The sequence below is a fragment of the Cynocephalus volans genome, chromosome 8 (genome assembly GCF_027409185.1).
Source record: "Cynocephalus volans isolate mCynVol1 chromosome 8, mCynVol1.pri, whole genome shotgun sequence".
Taxonomy (NCBI): domain Eukaryota; kingdom Metazoa; phylum Chordata; class Mammalia; order Dermoptera; family Cynocephalidae; genus Cynocephalus; species Cynocephalus volans.
This window is the reverse complement of record NC_084467.1, coordinates 52,230,192-52,250,051: the sequence shown is the minus strand read 5'-3', so window position 1 is coordinate 52,250,051 and position 19,860 is coordinate 52,230,192. Positions and strand designations below refer to the sequence as shown.

The window sequence follows — 19,860 nt, the reverse complement described above, 5'->3', positions numbered from 1 at the left end:
CCCTTTCATCCAATTCTTTTTACTTCTGTTCAAGCTCCTGACCTTCACACTTCTTTCCTAGTCTGTTGTCTTATGTTCTCCTCAGTAGATTGCTTGCCCCCAGTCTCACCTCCTTTGAAGACCCCCTTGAAGGCTCTCCTTAGGGGCACTGCCACAGTTCTCATCTCTTCCTACACTTTGATCCCTCTCTAAAACTTTAGGAAAGGTGCTCATCACACCATCTGTCAAGTCTGGGCCACCCATCACCTGAGAACTCCAGCCATCACTTGTTTTGTCATTATTCCATGCACTAATAGCCACATTTGTATGTCTGAGCTATTTCTACCCTCTCACCATCTCTAAAATATGAGGAAATACCTAGAGAATTTTTCTCTCTCTAGTTCACCAAATAATCATTCTCATCATCTAAAAAGGTTTTGAAATCCTCTTATATTCTCTGATCAAATTTCCCAGACTGATCAGAGAAGAGCCAAGAATTCTTTTCTCTTTTCATCCAGTCCTACTCTCTATCTCCTCCCCCTGCCAAGCCTAGCTATGCAATTGCTATGGCTACTAGCTCTGATCTTCTGCCAGGTTTTTACTCTTGGCAAACGTTCAATGTACACACCTTTAAATTGAAACTTTGATCTAAACTTTTTTTTTCCTATTTGACGTATGAAGTATATAACTTTTATGTCTCCTTAAGAGCCTTTCTCTTGGACTACAAGTTCCTGGAAGGCAGGAATATACAGAAGAATGAGGAACATTTTGCTAATAAGAATTCATGCAAGTAGACAATGTTTGATGATCATGGGGATAGCATTCAAAGCCACTAAAACACACAATTTAATAGTTCATATCTTGATTTTAGTCCTGGCCATGTAGTTACCCCATCTTATCCACCCAAATACCTAGTCATTTCCACGCCTAGTGTACTGATAGTACCTGAGAGTGGTGTTCACTATGATTCTCGCCTTGGCTCTGCAAACTCATGCTAAAACCATCACTGGGGACCTGTGCCTATGGCTAGAGCCTGTACGGTGAGAGACAAAGTGTAGGTGTGGATTCAAGTGCATAGAGCTTTATCAGTGACCGGCGCCTTGTCTCAGCTATACTTACTTGGTGAGGTGGGGGAAGCTGCACCTCCTTCTGTTGATGTGGTTGGAGGCTTTGTGTCTGGCACCGGCAGAGGCACAGGCCTGGCCATCGGTGGTGGCGGCGGAGGTGGCAACATTGGGGTGGGAAGGAATGGGTTGTGCACCTTGCCTTGGCTGCTCCCATTGGGCTGCGAGGGTGGGAAGAAAACAAAACACAAACAAGGAGAAAAAAAAAAAAAAGAAGAAACAGACATCAACCATTAGCTGCATCTGAAAAGAAAAGATTCATTAGGCACCTGTTATGTAAATTACTAAGCATTCTAGCTGCTTGAATTCTTCTGTAAGTCCATATGGATGAAGAATTGTTGGGTTTGCTCTTAAGGCATCCCACAAAAGCACACTGAGGCACATATGCTCAATGCATCATAAACCTATCTCTTGAACTAACTACATTGTCTTTCTTTGCATCTGGCTCCATAAAATGACCTACCAATGATCACTCTGGATTTGTCAACTAAGCAACCAACTTTTGCTTAGACTGTTTCAGTTCTGTATTAACTGCTACCTTCATCATCATTTGCAAGTTTATTAAACATTTATTTAATTTCTAAGTGTTGTAACGACTGTGATATCATTCTACTATTTCTATTTACATAGATAGAATAAAGTTTCCTAAATGTGCATTTGAGATAAAAAATATTTTTTCACTCTTCAAAGTTGATATTATATAACATTTAATAAATGTGTTAAGTGAACATAAAAAAATTTCTTTCACATATTGTATAACATCAGGCATAGAAACTTTAGAATTCAGCTGTCAGAATTCTGCTAGGGAAAAATATCACTTCTAATTTTGATTTAAATTATATAAGCATATGCCATAAGAGTCATATTTATTTGGCTGCCTGATGTTAAAACAACCAAATAACAGCTCTTCAACAACAACAAAAAAGTTTCCCTCTGAAGAGAGCAATAAAATCCATTTTTATTTTCAAGCTTTTCAGAATAGTTCCATGAAGAGACCTGCTTTAAGCCCTATAAAATTTTGATCAAAATGCAAAACTGGGCATTTGACAGTTTTATAGTATAATGTCAGACTACTTGAAAAGTTAGAAATTCAGAAGTCCATGCTTGATGCTGGTGATCAGCTCAGTTTTTTCAGTTTCCCAAGCAGTCTTTTTGACTGGATTTCCAGGCTTCAGTGACACCGTTCAACCAACAATAACAGCTCATATTTAGGCTGTAGGCCCAAATCAAAATTCAGTTGGAGGAGATCCTGCTGTCCCAGGCTTCTAAGTTTAAGCTTCATAATTCTGCAGAGGCAGTCTCATTCCCCCATCAACAACATTCACTTATATATTTAGTACTGTTCCTCAAAGACTATCTTGTCTGACAATCAGAATGCTGTGCTTTCTTGCCAGCAAACTTGCCTGTGTGTTATTTCTGAGTGGGCTGAAAGTCCATAAGTGAATGCTTCAGAATAAGCCAAGCAAATGAATACACAAGCAAAAAGAAAAAAGGCACCATATTGATTTGTTGTCTAGACAGAAATGTATCTGCTAACACATCACCAGACATTAGTCAAAGCTGCCTGTTCTGGCTCAGATATGCAGAATCAGGTATTTCTGCAAGTGAAGAAAATCAGTGATAGGACGGTGTGACATAATATCCTAAATTAGGCAATAATAATTATGGCTAATCTGTGGCTTCATGCACAATTATTAGGAGAAGAGAAAAACCAAAGTTGGCTTTATGTTGGTCATTATTTATTATTATTATTCTTGGCTTTGAGATATAGCTACCCATTGTAAACACTGAGTTCTATATTTGAAACGAAATTTGTGATTTTTAAAAATAATTTTTACATTTAGAATGTTCTATCAAATTGTGATTATTTGGTTTATTTGAGGGGAAAAACATTCCTTTAAGTCACTGAATACTGTTTAGCTTTATACAAAGATAACTAGGAAAGATAACTACTTGCAGAAATAACAAACCGTAATAAACTGTACTTTTAGCATCTTGAGTTCAAGTACTGGTCAACTTGATCTAAAGTGTTAGAAGACTATATTTTTAAAAAATATCAACTTAGTTGATCTGAAACATCTGTCCCTCTCATCCCCCTACCTCTCTCTACCACTTCAAATCATTATTTAAAATTATTTGCTCTTTCTCTTTTGTTAACTGTATGAGCCCTAGGGTTAGAATGCGTGAGGTGGAATCATCAGCCCACAGAATTTGGAAGGTTAAATAGTTCACCCTTGAGATGATTTATATCCATAAACTTGACAGTTGCAAACTTAACACAAATACTGTTTTTAAACCCTGGCCAATCACTCTCAGAGCAAGTTAACTTTCCCACAATCTAGAATAAATATGACATTTGCCTGTAGTCATTCAGCACAACATTAGAGCACAATGTCACATGGTCATAAGGTCTCCCCTTGTTATTTTTACATTCTGCTAACATTTCTAAAGTAATTGAAAAAAAGAGGTTTCCTTACATTGAGGAACCCCACCTGTCCAGCCTGCTGACCAGCATCAGGGCAGACAAGTTGGACAAACTCTTTCAGCGTCTCCTGAGGGTGATAGCGGATGGCTGGGTGTGAGAAGTAAGGCCCAGGCTGCTGGATAATGGGTGATGTTGGGAAATGAAGAGTCGATGGCGTTGCATGCGGACTTGCTGTAGGAAAGAAAACATCAGAGTTATGAAGAGAAAGCCTTGCATGGCCACAGCTGAACCTGATTCAACTTCCTATTTTATTTTTTTTCTCTTTGCCCAATTCATAGTATTGCTCATGTGACTGAATGTAACACTGGATAGATCTGACAGACTTTCTTCCTTAAGGCTCTAAGACAAACATGGAGGTTAGGTTAGGGTAGAATTTCAAGCTGTCTTTCTATTTTCAGTGGACATGAGTTATAAAGGCATTAATAATCCTTGGTGAAGCTGAAGATTATTCATTACCTTAAGAGCCTTTTTAATGAAGCAAGCAATAAAAAATGTATTTGGTAGATTAGACCTGATTTAACTGACATTACATATGACAAATTCTAGTTTGCACATATGGATCCCTTTTCATGCTGAGCTATCCATAGACAATAATTCATTGTTAAAGCTCTTATAACCCTTTCAAGGAAATTTCTAGGGACTAATTTAGGATGAAATTTTTTTGAAGTATGTAGTAAATGATCACTTAATGAACCCGTGCAATTTGGATGCCTCACTTTACACGGAAGGTTTATGTCGCCTTTAGATGCCATTTCAAAGCCAAACTCAGAAATGCATAAATGCTGGAGGAGGGGAACTCACCCTGAGCAGGCAGTGACTCCTGTTAAAATGTTGGCCATCTGCCCATAAAAACTGGTGAAAGACTCAGGCAACTACTACTCCCTTACATTTGAATCTTGATAAATTTCATTTATACAAGAAGAAGATTATGTTAGATTAAAAACTTATGTGAGGTGCTTAATAATTTTTTAGGAGAACTTTTGCCCTTGAAATGGAAGGATGATTGATAAAACTGGCTGGAGGACAAAAGCAGCACATTGTAAGGGTTGAAGACAGTCAAACCAAGTCAATTCTCAACAATGGCCTGAGAAACCTCTCCCAAATTAAAGGAGATAAAAGTATTTATTTTTCCTTTACTTTTTGCTCCTTTAAACTCAAGGAGCCCCTGTAAAGAGAAAACACAGGAATGCCCAAATTTTTGGAGAATATGACTTTTCTAATACCAAGAATGACTCATAATACTGAAGAGAAACCCAAGTAAGTCAGTCTACCCTTCCTGTCACTGTCCCACCGGCTTGGCTAAGGGCTGTATAGAAGAATGCTTGCTCAGCATGGGTTCTCTGTTCACTACTGGGACCTCCTTATGATTGGGGCACTTTCTGACGAATGATTGAAATACCTAGGACTGCATGGTTCAGAGTGGCATCTATAGTTTTTAAAGAGCAGAAATGGGGGTTTGGAGAAGAAGCAACAGTCCAGTCCATGTCTTGCAGAAGACCTGATAAAACGCTTTCTTTCATGTAACCTTTAATCTATCCAATAAATATTCAAAGGCTACTATGGGCTCAAGAGACAAAGTTGAGCCAAAACAGATAAAGTTTTGCCCTTGGTCATACAATTGAGGACATCTTGATCATAACCTATTCCAACTAGAATTTTCATCACCTTCCTTTACCAAATTTACTCTTCTCTCAGTCTTCCTCATCTTAGTAAATAGCTTTCCATCCACTTAATTGTTCACTGTCATATCCCCAAACCAAGTCTGGCACTCAATAAATAAATGTAGAATAAAACTTGCCAAAAACAAAACTTGGCAAAACTTCTCCAGCTAGCAAAGAACCACAGAGCTTGTAGAAAAATTGGTGAAACTTAAGAATTCATACAATGAATGATAAACCTTGGAATCCATTATTGTCTCTAAGCTGAAACCCACAAGCTAAAAAGTTAAATGAATCTGGTCATCTCTTAATCTGGAAATTCTGCTATTGGCTCTAAAGAAACAAAGGAATTTTTTCATCTAATATGGTATAGTTGTCCTTGCTGGTAGCAAGAATATTTGACCCAGTACCTTGCATTTGACCAAGTAGTTTCTAGTTAAGGATGGAATGTGGTATTTTCCAAACTAGGATGTTAGTACTGAGCCTATCAAAATGATACACTCAACTTTTGGAGCATGTCAAACACAAAGGTGGCAACTCCTCTGTCAAGAGCCCCTGGGAGGCTGACCTTGATGATAAAGTGGCACTGCCTTCAGAGGCTCAGGGGAAAGTGATGAGTGATTGTTAGATTACAAAATCATGATGGCCAACAGAGAATGCTGCCCATGACAAAAATGCACTCGAACAAGATCAGGCAGATAAAAGTTAAAGAAACTTGATAGAAAAAATAGTTCAGCAGGACCACAGAATCTCCCCACTAATTATTAATGAACATCCTTGCCCTCTTTTTGTTGTGATTGTTAAATATCAAAAAGAATATCATTAGCAACTTAAATTCAGAACTTAGTTTCTTTATTATATTTTATTGAAAACAATTTATTCACCTTTTCCTTTTGGCATAGAGTTTATTTTAAAACAAACCTAAGTGCATATGGTACTATACAGAATTAATTCTATGATGACTGATTTATAAGGATCAATTAATTCTTAATTAATACCAGGAAATCATTTAGCCTGTAGTTTCAAAGTAGATCTGCAGAGTCTGCATTTTAAAGGGTCATCCTTTACAACCCCTACTTTTTCATGCTAAGGACTTTCTCTGGTTCAGTCATCAGTTCACCGTGGAGCTGGATACAAATCACTCAAGATCCTGAACTTTAATTTCCTCAAACAGAAAATAATTATGTTACAGACATCACAAAGATCTGTTAATTATTATTAAACATATGCTGTTTTTCTGGATAACCTGCTATTCCTTTTCTAATGGACAATGAGACCCACTGAAGCTCAGAGTTAAGATTTCATCCACACCTAACTTTGTTTTCCTTCTTTCATACTTCTTGTTTTCTCTCTTTACCTTGGATTTGATGTTTTTAGCATACCTAAGTTTTTATCTAAGTTGTCTCAAATCATTTTAGAAAGAGTCACTGGGGTTAAATCAATCAAACAGTAAAATTCATTAAATGTACTTTGAGATGGCCAGATCAGGCCCCACAGAAGAGAAACTACCATTATGAATTTGGCATGATGCTAATAGAGTGCACAAAGAATGGTATGACTCCAAATTTTTGATGAAGAAAAACATCTCTTATGAATGTGTGTGTGTGTAGTTGACACAATAAAAAATTATAGTACATTATGTAAATGCATATTTAGATCCTTTAAAATGTGCATTATTTACTTGAGAGTCAATAAAGGCTTTTCTCAAGTGGTTACAGTTTATTGCAGTGCATCCATCTGTATCCATGTTGATGTTAATACAATTTCGTGTATTAAAAGACACTACAAAATTGGCTGCTTCTGTGGTCTAATACTCCAGTACCCTAGGCCAGGAGCAGCAGAGTGTCAGAAACACTTCATTCTGGATGAATCTCACTACTAGTTTAAACTTTAACAAGTGCCCACACTTGTTTAAAACAACTGCTTGAGCTTTCCACACAGAATACAAATAAGATGGGAAGGAAGGAAATTTGATCAGGTTTCTTTGGCTGCAATGGCACTGCCTACGCGTTCTGAACAAAGTAGCCACAAGTAAAGAAAGAAAGAACGAGAATGTCCCAAAGGGTGCAGAGCTCGGTTATTTATTACAAAATGATCATATTACTGAGTTCTTAAAAAAAAGAAAGCAGGTCAGGCAGGTTGGTTTACCTGTTCATGCCCCCCGCTTCCCCCCAACCAGTTCTTAAAAATACTCTCTTGGTTTTAGTTTGAAAGAGAAAAAGTTAAAAATTCAACACAATTGAACATATATTTTTAACTTACAAATGTTTTCTCCTTTGAAAGCAGAATTGATTAAGACTGTGGAAGGAAAAGGTCAAGGTCATTAGTGTATTATTGTGTATGTTGAGAGATTTACATAATCCACTGAGTGATTTCATCTGAGAGTCTACTACGGGGAGGAGGCCTTGTAGACACCTATGTTAGCCGAGTGCTCCCACTGGGAGCATGAACTACTTAGAACATCTAAGAGCAAGTCATATAAAAGAAGACGGTACCAGAGAAGTGTGGCCAGACAGGCTCAGAACCTCAGATTTTCATGCTTTTACATCTCAGGAAGGAAAAAGAGGTAAAAGGAAGTAATTTCTTCCTACCATTTCCAGTGGTTTTCTCAAGCTCAACCTCCAAGAATTCAAATAACTCTCCCACATTTTTCCTCAAACCAAAATTTCATGGGCTGAAATACATTCCGGTCTATAACCCTGACATTGCCTTAATTGCTTTATCCCTTGTCCGTGAACTGTTGCAGATTCTCACAGACTGGACAGGGACTTGGATTCTTTTCATAGTAGCTTTTGCTTTCTGGCACCAGCCTTTAAATCCTGGTCTCTCTTCTATGGGAGGCTCTAAAGAAAAGCTGTCAAGAGAGCAACACAAACAATAAAATCGAATCCTCCGTCAGGTGCAATGTGCTCTTAAGACAGCGTTACACACAGGCATCTTCCCTCACGAGAATCAACGACCACTCCCAAGCCCTGGCATCTGCAAAACTTCACAGTCTTACTGTTAATCAATACTAAGTCTGTGGCAACAGGTGAGATTCCAAACTGTTTCTCTCTGTTAGCACCATTGCAAGAAAAAGCTACTCATCTGTCTTCAGCAGTAAGATGTTCTTTAGACAAAAACAACCATCTCCACAGAGTAAAGGGTGGCACTAAGAACTCCTGACTACTCCTATTTAGAAGTGAAGATTTTTAAAGCAAAGCTCCAAAAGGAGATGAAAATGGAAGAAAAATAAATCACACTTAAAATAAAAAGAAGCCTTCCACAAGGGCAAATGGAACTTGAATTGTTTGGGTTGTCAACTACTACGTACTTTGCGTCTTCAGAAATTCAAAACCACACTGTATAACACCATGGTAGCTTACCTAAAGCTGAGAAATCTATCTTAATGGTCCATAGCTATAATTTATAAATCATGCATGAATCAGGCCTGCCATTTATGAAAGCTGAGAAGTTTGGAGTTCTGGGGTTTATTTTAACAGAGACACAAGGAAAGAGGAATTGGCAATGGTTTTCAAACCTTTTGGAGATGGAGACTTTTCTAAAAACAAGGCAAGCCAAGGTTTTCCAAAACATTTAGCATATATCTTTAACATCACTGAGAAGCATGTGAAAAGACCTGTATATTTCAATTGAGAGAAATATACGATATTGTAAGGTTGCTTGTAAAACACCAGTATTTTTATATTATTGCTACTAGATGAAGTAACTTTTTGCTACAGTAGGTTTCCAAGATGGTTGATATATTCTATGCCACTTGAATTAAGGGGATCTTCTTACTGGAGATCAAATTCCAGTGTCTTCTGGAAAAACAGGACCCCTCTCCCCCCCACCACCACCAAAAAAAAAAAAAAAAAGAGAGAGAGAAGCCAAGGTCTTTAAGTTTTTATCTACATTAATTTTAGCTACTTAAAGACCTTTGTTGCTCAAAGGCTCTGGCTTATAGACTAGACCAGGGGTTGGCAAACATTTTCTGTAAAGGATGATAGTAAACAGTTTAGACTTTGCAGTCTGTACGGGTAAGTTGCAATTATTTGATCTGCAGCTATGCGCAGAAGCAGTCATAGACGTTACGTAAACAAATAAGTGTGCTGTGCTCCCAAACAACTTTATTTTCAAAAACAGGCAGAGGGCTGGATTTGACCTGCAGGCCAGAGTTTGCCAGCTGTTGGTGTAGACCCACATAATTCCTGTTCACTCCCCAAACACCGGCCACACTCTGTGAGTCAGGCCCCCAACAAGCACTACTCCTTCCTCTCTTCTCTACCAAATCGTGTTGCGTCACCAACCAGTCTTCCTGCTGAAGCCTCAGCTTTCTGAAGCATTCCAAAGCAATCTGATTGCCTTCCACACCTCCACTGACTCTCCAGCTCAGCCCTTAGATTGTCCCTCTTCGCCAGTATTTAATATGCCTTGGTCTGTGCTAGTTGGCCACATCCACGTGGGTGTATCACTCCAAGTTAAACACATGGGTCAGAAAAGTAGTGTGGTACAATACAAGAACCATGGGCTTTGGAGTTAGACACGGGTTTAAATTCTAGCTCTACCACTTACCAGCTATGCTACAAATTTCTGAGCTTCTCTTTTGATGATTCAGTTTTGCCATCTGTAAAATGGGGCTAATAATACTTCATAGATTTGTTGTGAAGATTAAACGAGACAATGTATATAAGGCACATAGCATAGCTTTTGACCACACAGTTAAGTGATCAATAACTAGCTGACCACACAGTTAAGTGATCAATAACTAGCTTCTTTTACTGGCATTACTATTATAGGTAAGGATGGGGATGAGCAATGAATAAATTGGAATTTGCTCCTGTGTGCTAGAATCGGTTCTGATTATAGAATACACAGGGGAAAGGAGAGGTGGAGTAAGGTACCTGTTGTCTGCCTTTCTCTTGGACAAATGAGTACATAAATATTGACAAAAGAGTATGCATTATTAGTATGAATATGACATGAGTGTTTTGAAAATAATGCCACAAACAATAAAATGCAAAACCAACTGCAGTAGTGATGACCTTGATCTAATAGTCATAGATACCAAAGATACAATGACCTGTAAAGGTTCTTTGCTGACCAAATATACTTTGAATCCCTACCCTCTGTTTAAATCTTAGACTGTGAAAATTAACCTCCAAGTTTAGAACTATGGGGCTATCTCCCTTTAGAGACCATTTTTTCACTCAGACCTACAATCCTTAAGTATCCATTTTGAGTGTCCATACTGACATTCTTCACCATGCAGACCCTCGACCCAGGCAAACTTCTGACCTAACCAGATTCTAAGCAAGGCTTCCCCATGGCCTCCCAAGACACAGATACAATGGACATCTCCAAAGTTTCCCTTGAAAGGCCCACCATGTTAGTTACTGGGAGTTTGCTTATCAGAGATCTAACACATGTTGAATACTAAAAAAGTTTTTCAGAAGATCTGGGGCCATTTTTAGGAAAATTTCCTGATTAGATAAAGGGACCTGGGTTTTAGTTTAGCTTCTGCCACTACTTGGCGTATCATAAATATGGGTAACTTTTCTCTCCCCTGGTTCTCTCATCTCAAAATAAGGAGTGTGAACTAAATGCTTGCTGAAGCTCACCTAGCTTTAAATTCTTGAGGATGTATAGAATCTAGTCTCTGGGATTACACTTAAAAATAACTCAGTACAATTTATGCATTGTAATAAAGTTAAAATGCAAAAAATCTGAAACAAAGGAGCATATACCTTTTAAACAAAATTAGATTTTAAATGATTCTGGGATATTAAATTATAGGGTATATCTGCACTCAGTCTTTAAGATACCTTGGGTGTGGAAAGGCTGTAATATTTAAAGTGTGAGTTCAAGCTCTGTGAGATAGAGTTCCAGCCTTTGTCCTGACAAGACCTCTTTGAATCGACCATATTCACACACTAATTGCCTAAGCTGCCATGATGTCCAATGTGAAGTGTGTTCAAACACCACGCAACAGCTGTGATTATTGGAAATATGAAAAGTGATGGTTTAATAGGCAAAGTTGACAAGAATACAGTTCCCTGAGAACTTGAACTTCTATATAACACTATGAGACAAGACATAAAGAATGAAAAACAAATAAAAACAATTATTTGAGACAAAACCAACCACCATAGATTAGATGATTACAAAGGTTAACAGAAATAGGCAGGGAATCCTCTAGCAACCTGTTGGAAGTGCACTGGAATTACAAACTGCAGTCCTGTGAAAGAGAACTTCAAAAATAAGATCTATGCAGATGCTATTGTAGCCTCTTGGAGAATGACCAAGTGCTGGGATCTATGCTGTTTGCAAGTCTTTTCACGCATTTTTGAAAAAAGGCAAAAAACAAGCAAATAAACACACAAAGTATTACAAAAAGCATAAAGCCATGGGTTGATATGCAGTATTTCCCTACACCAAGTTGTTATGCTTACACTGAAGCTTAAGCCCCTATTTCTGAGTGATATGATAATTAAAGCACGGACTACTTTTAAGGTATCCTCCTGAATTCAAAGTATCTTTCTGAATTCATGCCATAGGATTTCAGGATTTATTGCTACTGTTGGTAGATTTCACAAAAGAGGAGGAAGCATGAGAAGCATCAGTTCAGTGTTTGGAGTCAGGGGACAAGTTTTTATCCTAGCTTATGCATCAACTAGCTCTGTGCCAGACTCCTTTGCTCCTTAGTTTTCTCTACTGCAAAAGGGAAATGATGTTTTGTGTGGTTTTTAGAGCTTGACTATTCTGGGCTTAAAATCATTCACTCCCTATGTTAATCTGGGCAAAAGTACTTAACATTTCTGAGCCTGCATTTCCTTATCTGTGAATTGGGTACAATAGCACCAAATTAAAACACTTTTCTGAGGATTAGAATTAATGTATATAGGTGCCTAGTACAAAGTAGGCTCATTCATCCCACAAATCTGTTGAGAATCTATATGAGCCAAACAGTATGCTAGGCTCTGGGTTACTTTTTATTCTTAAAATTGGTTTTTGAATAAATTAAGATATATGAAAAGTAATACGGACCATACAATGCAATGAAGCAACGCCAGATAATTGGGAATCAAGATTTGGACTGTTTTCAAGTCATCCTAACGGACCATGGCATGGACTAATAGTTATTTTCGAAGGCCCAGATTTTACTTGTGCTCTGCAAGTGCTAACTGCAGGAACAAGTCACAGCTACTGAATCAATAAGCTGAGCCCATTGCCCAGCGCTCAGGGCAGCTTTGCTGTTATTGCCTGCAGTGGATAGCTGTAATTTTTGCCTGCCCAGCAGTCCTTCACCCCTTCTTCTGGAAACAAGGCTCTAATGCTTCTTTGGGGAGCTCTCCTTCCCTCAGCCTCAGCTGATGTTGTTAGGCTGGTTTAACTCTGCCCCCGGATCCTTGGGTGGCATGTAACCCAGGCTATACCAGTGAGACACCCCATTATCTTTTAAACATAAGGATTGTTGTGAAAGTGAGCATCACCCAAACCAGGCCAGTAAGAGCCACAGGCATCCAGGAGTAGGGCCTTTGCTGGGTCTAATGTGAAAAAGCTCTTCTTTCTCCCTTGGGATTGTTAAATTGGTGGGAATTAAGCCTGGAGCTGCTCACACCATCTGTGCCACAATCTGACAAGATTTAGCCTAAGAATGAAGCTCACATAGAGTATAGCAGAGCTGAGAGAGAAAGGGGGATGGGGGAGAGAGAGGAGGAAAGAGATTTCTGAATGCATCATCTGAGTGCCTGGATACATCTCTACCTGAAACCTTTTTCAGTTACACGAACCAATCCATTACTGTCTTCAGGGGGAGTGGAGGGTGGTTAAACAATTTGGTTGGGTTTATTTTTCTTGTAAGAATCTTTCACTTGAAAAGGTCCTCATTAACATACCTCCTGATCATTACCTAGCATGCAATAATTCACAACTCTTATTATGGTATTCAGCAATTGAGCGACTCAAGAAGATGTAGAGATAACCCTCAGGGATGCCAACAGAAGGGACCCACACATCCTGGCATGAATAAATTCAAATCTCCACCAATACTTCAAATACCTGTGCTACACGAGTATTATCCTTCAGTCTTCTTTAGTTTCCCCTCTCATTAATTTCATCAGAGGAGTAATTATTTAATGTCCATCTGTTCTGCTCAATTGTAAGGGCAGGACTGGCTTGTCTAGCTTTGTTCTTTAGGGCCTAGCACAGCACTTGGTAGATCACGGACTCTCAAATTTGCTGAACTGACTCTTATATAATGATGGACTCTTATAAACAACAAAGCTTATCCCCTTTAGCAAGAGCCATGACAAGTGAGGGCATGTCAAGCAAAGCCTCCACCACGCTAAAGGGCTACCCATCATGAGAGAGGGGCCACCTGCTCCACTGGGGAGAATCTCCTGTTCTTGCTACCATGCAAGAGCAATGGGATGGGGTACGGCTTGCTCCCTTCCCTGAGACCACATTTCCTCTTCTAGGTATATGTGGCTCCTCCCTGAGAGGAAAAACATACTCTCCTTCTAGACCAACAAAAGCAGTTAGAGAGAGAACTGGTGATGGGGAGTGAGGAATGAAAGATGTGAGAAGCATTTCAAGAGAATCACATGCAAAGAAAGCAAATAACAATACGGGGACGGGGGAGTCTAACAGATAATGAACATTCACTGCACACCGTGCCCTTTACACATGCCGTTCACTTCCTCCTCCCGTTAACACTTTTGAGTTTTGTACAGTGGGAAAACCAAGGCCAGCAGAGGGTAAGTGACTTGTACAAGCGTCCACAGATAGCAAGCGGCCTGCCAGGTTTTGAATTCTATTCTGGCTGACTCCAAAGCCCATGCTTTTTTCATTACATTCTGTTGCTCCCATTTAAATTATTTTTCAGAGGTCAAATGGTTTATTTTCTTTAGGCCCCTTATTCTTGTAATAGAACCTGGCACGTGCTCCTCACGTTGTTCTGATGTTCCTCACACACATTTTGCATAGAAGAAATAGAAACTGGGGAAAACAGATACTGCCATTTGATATAAAGAAATGGCAAATGACAAATATAAATTTACCGCAGAAACATAAATTTTATAAAACATTCCATACCTGTGGGTGATTAAATTCACTAGTTTCAACACCACAAAGGATGCAGCCTGGGACGGGCAACTCGCAGTGGAACTGCAGCTACATTAACAGGACAGTGCATTCCCATTTCGAGTATCACTGTTTGCCCCCCTTTTCCTACGTGGATGATAAGCTGATACTACATAAACATTGTTAAAGCTACAGTTCCAGGCTGCAGTAATTCACTTAACTTTAACATGATTTATGATTCTGTCAATAGGGGAGGTTGAGAACACTGCACTGAAGCTTAAATGAGAGCTTCATATTTAAAACAGCAAGCACGCGTGCGCATGTTAGAAGAAACCATTCGTCAGAAAGAGGAGATACAAGTTCAATTTTGAATTTTTTATTCTATGCTGAAAAAAAGGAAAACAATGAATCGGAACATGGAATCAACATTAGATTAAGCTAAACCAGAAAGACTGAACTGCTAAGGACCTTATCTGATTATGCGAGTTACAATCCAAGTGTACGATACCCCAAAGTCTGATCGATGAAGAGATTTCTAAGAAACCTTGCTCAGAGCCACCATCCTCACTGTCTAAGCACATTGTCTATGATGTCTGTGTGTGTGTGGCAAAGAGGGGTGGGCATGTGTGTGACAGAGATAGAGAGAAGGGGGCAAGGACTTCCAAGGGAAAGCAGCTTCCTTTGTCAAGAAGAGTTTAGCTCTAGGTCCACTTGGTTAATCACCCTACTCTCTCTGGCACTCACCCTGGGGGCCTTTTGCCTCTTTAAGAGATTAAGGAGCCAAGTGATCTTACTGCTCTAACCTGTCCTCCTGGGGACAACATATTAACACAATTCCACTACAGAAGAGCTCTTTTTAGAAGTTTGCTGTGGGGATGACAAATTAACCCGGCAGGGTGTCCCGCACATCTATCTCAGTACAAATTATTAGCGTAATAGAGCTTTTAGTTATGCATTTATCTAGTAATTATTGAACGGTTACACAAAACCAAGCTGAGCAGCCATGGCCCTTTATGAGGCTTGCTCGGTGGGTGGCCTTACAGTTAATTTAGGAGAGTTCTCCACTAGGCAGTTCACTTGCAGACAAATTAGCTAAACAGCCTTCTCCCTTAAATATTTTCCATGTCATAGTGAAACTCTTTACAATACAATAAAGGTACAGTTTTAATTATATGCTTCCTGACTTTTGTTTAGTTGTAGTTTTAAAACATTTGCTGGCACTGTTTTTTCCTTTGGCTGGGCAGTAATAGCTGGTTGTAAGTATCTGGCTAATGAATTTAATAATTTCCTGAATTGGGACTTAAAGGGCCTTTGCTAAAAAGCTGCTTTTCCTCTTTACTGCCCAGTTACTTCAAATCCCATTAACAATGTTTCCCATTAGGCTGGGCACTGGCACTTGAGCTAACCTTACTGAGGTTCACAAGCCCACTTGCTTCTCTTTCCATGCTCCTCAAGGGTGGTGCTTGCTAGGTCTATGATGCCTGCATTTGAAAACTAATTCTGGCAATTCTTACTGGAGGAAGACAACGTAATGTTTTCTCAAATGACATACTTGCATAATAAATAAACACCTTGCGTCTGTTGGCAGATTATTTCAGCGCCTTGTTAGCAACAGGTGCTTAATTGCTTCTCATTTTCCTGAGATGATTCAATTGCACTAAACCAGGAGAGACAAATTAGACTCAGCAGAGCACCAGCATGTTCTGCAACTAAGTTAAAAGCCTTCCTAAGAGGCACAGAAGTTAGCGGCTGTGATAGGGGAAAGCTGGACAAACTCACTGCTGAGGGCCTATGCCAAGGACGGGGTGCCATGCTTATGGGGGTGGTGATGCACCAGGAGGCATCCCTTCTTAAGGGCCCTCAGTTTGGACAGAAAAATTTACACCACCACAGCAAATATTCTATAAAATAATTTTGAGATCATTTCTCTTAAAGCCTATCAAGGTAGAAGCTCTTAATTAAAACCAAATAAAAACATGCTATGCCCCTCCCTACGTGCTGCCAAATCCATGCACTTGAATATTATATTATTATTACACAAGGGAGAGGGAAAGAACTCCCTAGTATTCCCAAACTTTCTCTCTATTTGCCTTCCATCGAATCCGTGCATGCATTTATTCAACAAATATCTATTGAGAGCTTTCCTTATGCCAGGCATGAAGCTAAGTAAGGGGTTCAGGGATGAATGATAGGCCCTGCCATCTAGTGATAACTGTGGCCTTCCCATTTAGTTCTCCTTCCCTGCTCCTCTGTCACTGTGTATGCCTATCATGAAAGCACACTCTTCCATCCTTTCCTGGTGACCTCCACTTCCTGGAAAGTGATCTTAATTCTCATAATTCTCTGCAGTATATTTTTCTTGGCCAAACTGGGAGATACTATTAACTTGAGACCCTCAGATGTTTCATCATTAAGAGCAGGATCCCTGTTTGGGCAAGGAGGATCATGGACTTAGAGAGGTTTATAGAGCATATAAACTTCTGACTACCTCTCCAAACAGAAAATGGAATGATTCTTTGAAAGCTGCACAATAAATCTTTGGTTTATATGGCTATTGTTTTAGTATATCTTATGCATATTTTCAGAACCAGGGCCATTTTACTTCTACACTCCATTCGTGTATTTTTTTTTTTTTGACTCACAAAGAAGTGAAGGTTTAACCTCATGTCTGCATTTTGTTTGTCTTCACTCCTCTGTACTTAGTTAACTAATAGCATGACCTGTTTGCTGTTGCTGCTTTGCATGCTTACAGTTAGAAGGCAGACTGTTTGAGAATAGGGGTTAAGTCTCACACTTGTTTGGGCTCAAGCAGTGCCAAATGCCACAGCAGTTCTCCATCAGAACACCCTTCCCCTTGTCTCCTGCAGCACCCCACACTTCTCTTAGCACAGGAACACTACTGCTGGCTTTCCTGTCCTCCCATCCACCAGGGAGTAAGCACTCTGAGGACAGAATCCATGCTTCTCTTGTTTTCTCTATTCAGCAACTAGTAGAGCACCTTGTATGTTGTAAGTGCTTGATAAACATTTGTGGAAAAAATTAATGGGTACCCAGATGGTAATGGGAGTCTGCAAGCTAATTTCAATATTGAAAAAAGGCGACTGACCTCAAAAAATGTTGAAGTGACTTGCACCTAACAGTAACCCTGCATTTACTAGTAGCAAGGATTCATGGGCTAATGAAAAAAAGACTAAGTGATTTGTTTATGGCTGCTATTTTAAAAACTCAGTGTGATAATAGGTTATGTCATGATTATCAAAAGATCTAAATAACAATGCTAGATCTTTGACTCATAAAAAACGTGAAAACAAATTAATTGTTTGAATAAATGCAGTTTATTTCTCCCAGTGGGAGAGAAAAAGGTAGACTACTGATGTGGGGGAAAAGTCACTGGATGGAGACTGGAGACTTGATTTCTGGTCTTGGCTCTAGCCAGCTCAGATTTCTCATCTGTAAGAGTAATGTGGAATACATTGCTAACTGCTAACTAGCATATTTCTCCCCTATTTATCCATGTACAAAACTCTAATTTTATAGAGTGGCAAGATGCTCAGATAAAACTCTAGGATGTCCAGCCTCATTTGCAGCTACAGGTGATCACATGATGCAGTTCTCACCATACTGTGTAAGTTTCTATAAAAGGTGGCAGAATGGGCTAGCAAGCACTTTTTGCCCTTACCATTTCTCTTCTTTTTGCTTGAAATGAAGATGTAAGGCAGGAAGGACAGCAGCAGACATGAGGTCATGGCATGAAGATAAAAACAACCCACAGAAGCATGGCTAAGAGAAGAAATATCAATCCTTGACACTGTGGTGACACCATAACAGCCCTGAATCACTTACTTGTTTTATGGAAAAATACGACTTGTAATTTTCTTAAGTTACTGTTTCTGTTACTTGCAGCCAAACACATTCTTCACTGATACAGGAAACACATTAGACCAGAAGATTCTCAGACCACAATTCTTTCGATTACTTTCCATTCTGCCTCCCAATGTGTACAGTGTAGGATCCTCCCCATTTCTAAATCTCTGAAGCACAGCACTACTTTACTTAGTGCAGAGCATTTAAATAAAATATGTATTATTATCTTGTTGTTTTTGAAAGTAGCAAAAACTTTAGGCAGAAAGATATTCAAGAATACTTAAACTCTCAAGAAACTAAAATATCACTGATGATTTACTTCAAATAATTCTCCAAAGGAGATAGACCCTTTAGATCATCAGGCAAACTTGCAACTTTTGAAAAAACAAAGGGAAGAACAAAGTTTTATTTTCAATGATCATGAATAAGATAAATTGTCATGGTTAAATATATTATTACAGTTACAATTTTAGGTAGTGGTAAAAGAAAGTCTTTGAAATGTTTCAGCTTAAAGTGCACAGTAACTGTAATAATGTATAATGATGTACAATTGCCTTTACTGAAATTCAATATCTTCTCCCCCACCCGCAGCATATTCCAGAATAGTTTAACCCTTTTACCTAATTCTAACCACATAGAGAAACAGGTGGCAAAGTATTATTCCCATGGTACAGATGGCCAAACTGAGGCTACAAGGTTAAGTGATTTACCAAAGCCACAAAGAAAGCCAATATCAGAGAGAGGATTAGTTTCAAATAACCACATGCCTCTACCTTTACAATGAAAATAGGGAAGTGGTTAGAACAGTGTAAACTAAGAAAAACCATAGCTTTTAATGTCAAGCCTTGACTCAGATAATCTTATGTACGTTTTCTTTGAATGACAAGCCATGGTTCTTCCCCATCTTGGACATTCCTTATAAAGAAGTACTGCATAAACTAGCATACATTTATCACCCTTGGTTCTTTTGAAGCACTGAGAACCTGTCGGGGTCAGGGAGGAGATGAATGTCTTTTGTGTGCATTTATATACAATTGAACTATTTTTATTCATTCAACCAATATTTAAGAATAAAACTCTCTGTGTGAGGCATAACAAAGATAGCCAAATGTGAAAGTGAGAGATCTTTCCCTTCAGAGGTTTCACTCTAGAAGGACAATGAGACATGTACATTAACCAATCAAAACAGCTGGTGGAGTAAGTGTGCAGACATGAGAGGCTGCAGGAGTTTAAGAAGTGTGAGATGATGGCTGGCTAGGTGGAGCTGCTTTCATGTCCAAAGCAGGACTTGCGCTGGTCTTGGGGATGGGTACAATGTTGACATGGGGAGACAACAGGGATAGAATGAGATTTTCAAAGTCTCAGCAAAAATAGATTATTTGTTTGCACGAGCAGTGTACATACTCTATTTAAAGGCACTGTGCAAATGACTACAAATACATGATTTTATTTACTCCTTACATAATACAATTCTTTTGAGTTAGATATTATGACCTGCAATTTATGGATGAGGGACCTATGGTTCAGAGAGGTAAAGCAATGTGCCAGGGTCACACAGCTGGTACAAGTGATAGACACAGAATTCACATGCTGGTTCATCTAACACCCTGAGCTTTTGTGCTTAACTGCTGCTATAGACTGAAGGTTTGTGTCCCCCTTCTTCCCCAAATTCATATGTTGAAATCCC

The 19,860-nt window shown here is 39.0% G+C and overlaps 1 protein-coding gene across 5 annotated transcripts in view; it reads right to left on the bottom strand.

Annotated features, from left to right (window-relative positions):
• NFIA (nuclear factor I A) overlaps positions 1-19,860 on the bottom strand; it is a 357,970-nt gene that overhangs the window by 50,819 nt on the left and 287,291 nt on the right. For 4 of the 5 annotated variants that reach the window (XM_063107178.1, XM_063107176.1, XM_063107180.1 and 1 more), the window contains 2 exons: positions 3,581-3,759; positions 1,099-1,264 (listed from right to left, as the gene is read on the bottom strand). In XM_063107178.1, the coding sequence (XP_062963248.1) occupies positions 1,099-1,264; positions 3,581-3,759 (345 nt within the window). The remainder of the gene's footprint in view (positions 1-1,098; positions 1,265-3,580; positions 3,760-19,860) is intronic. The other variant, XM_063107177.1, reaches the window with a different exon arrangement.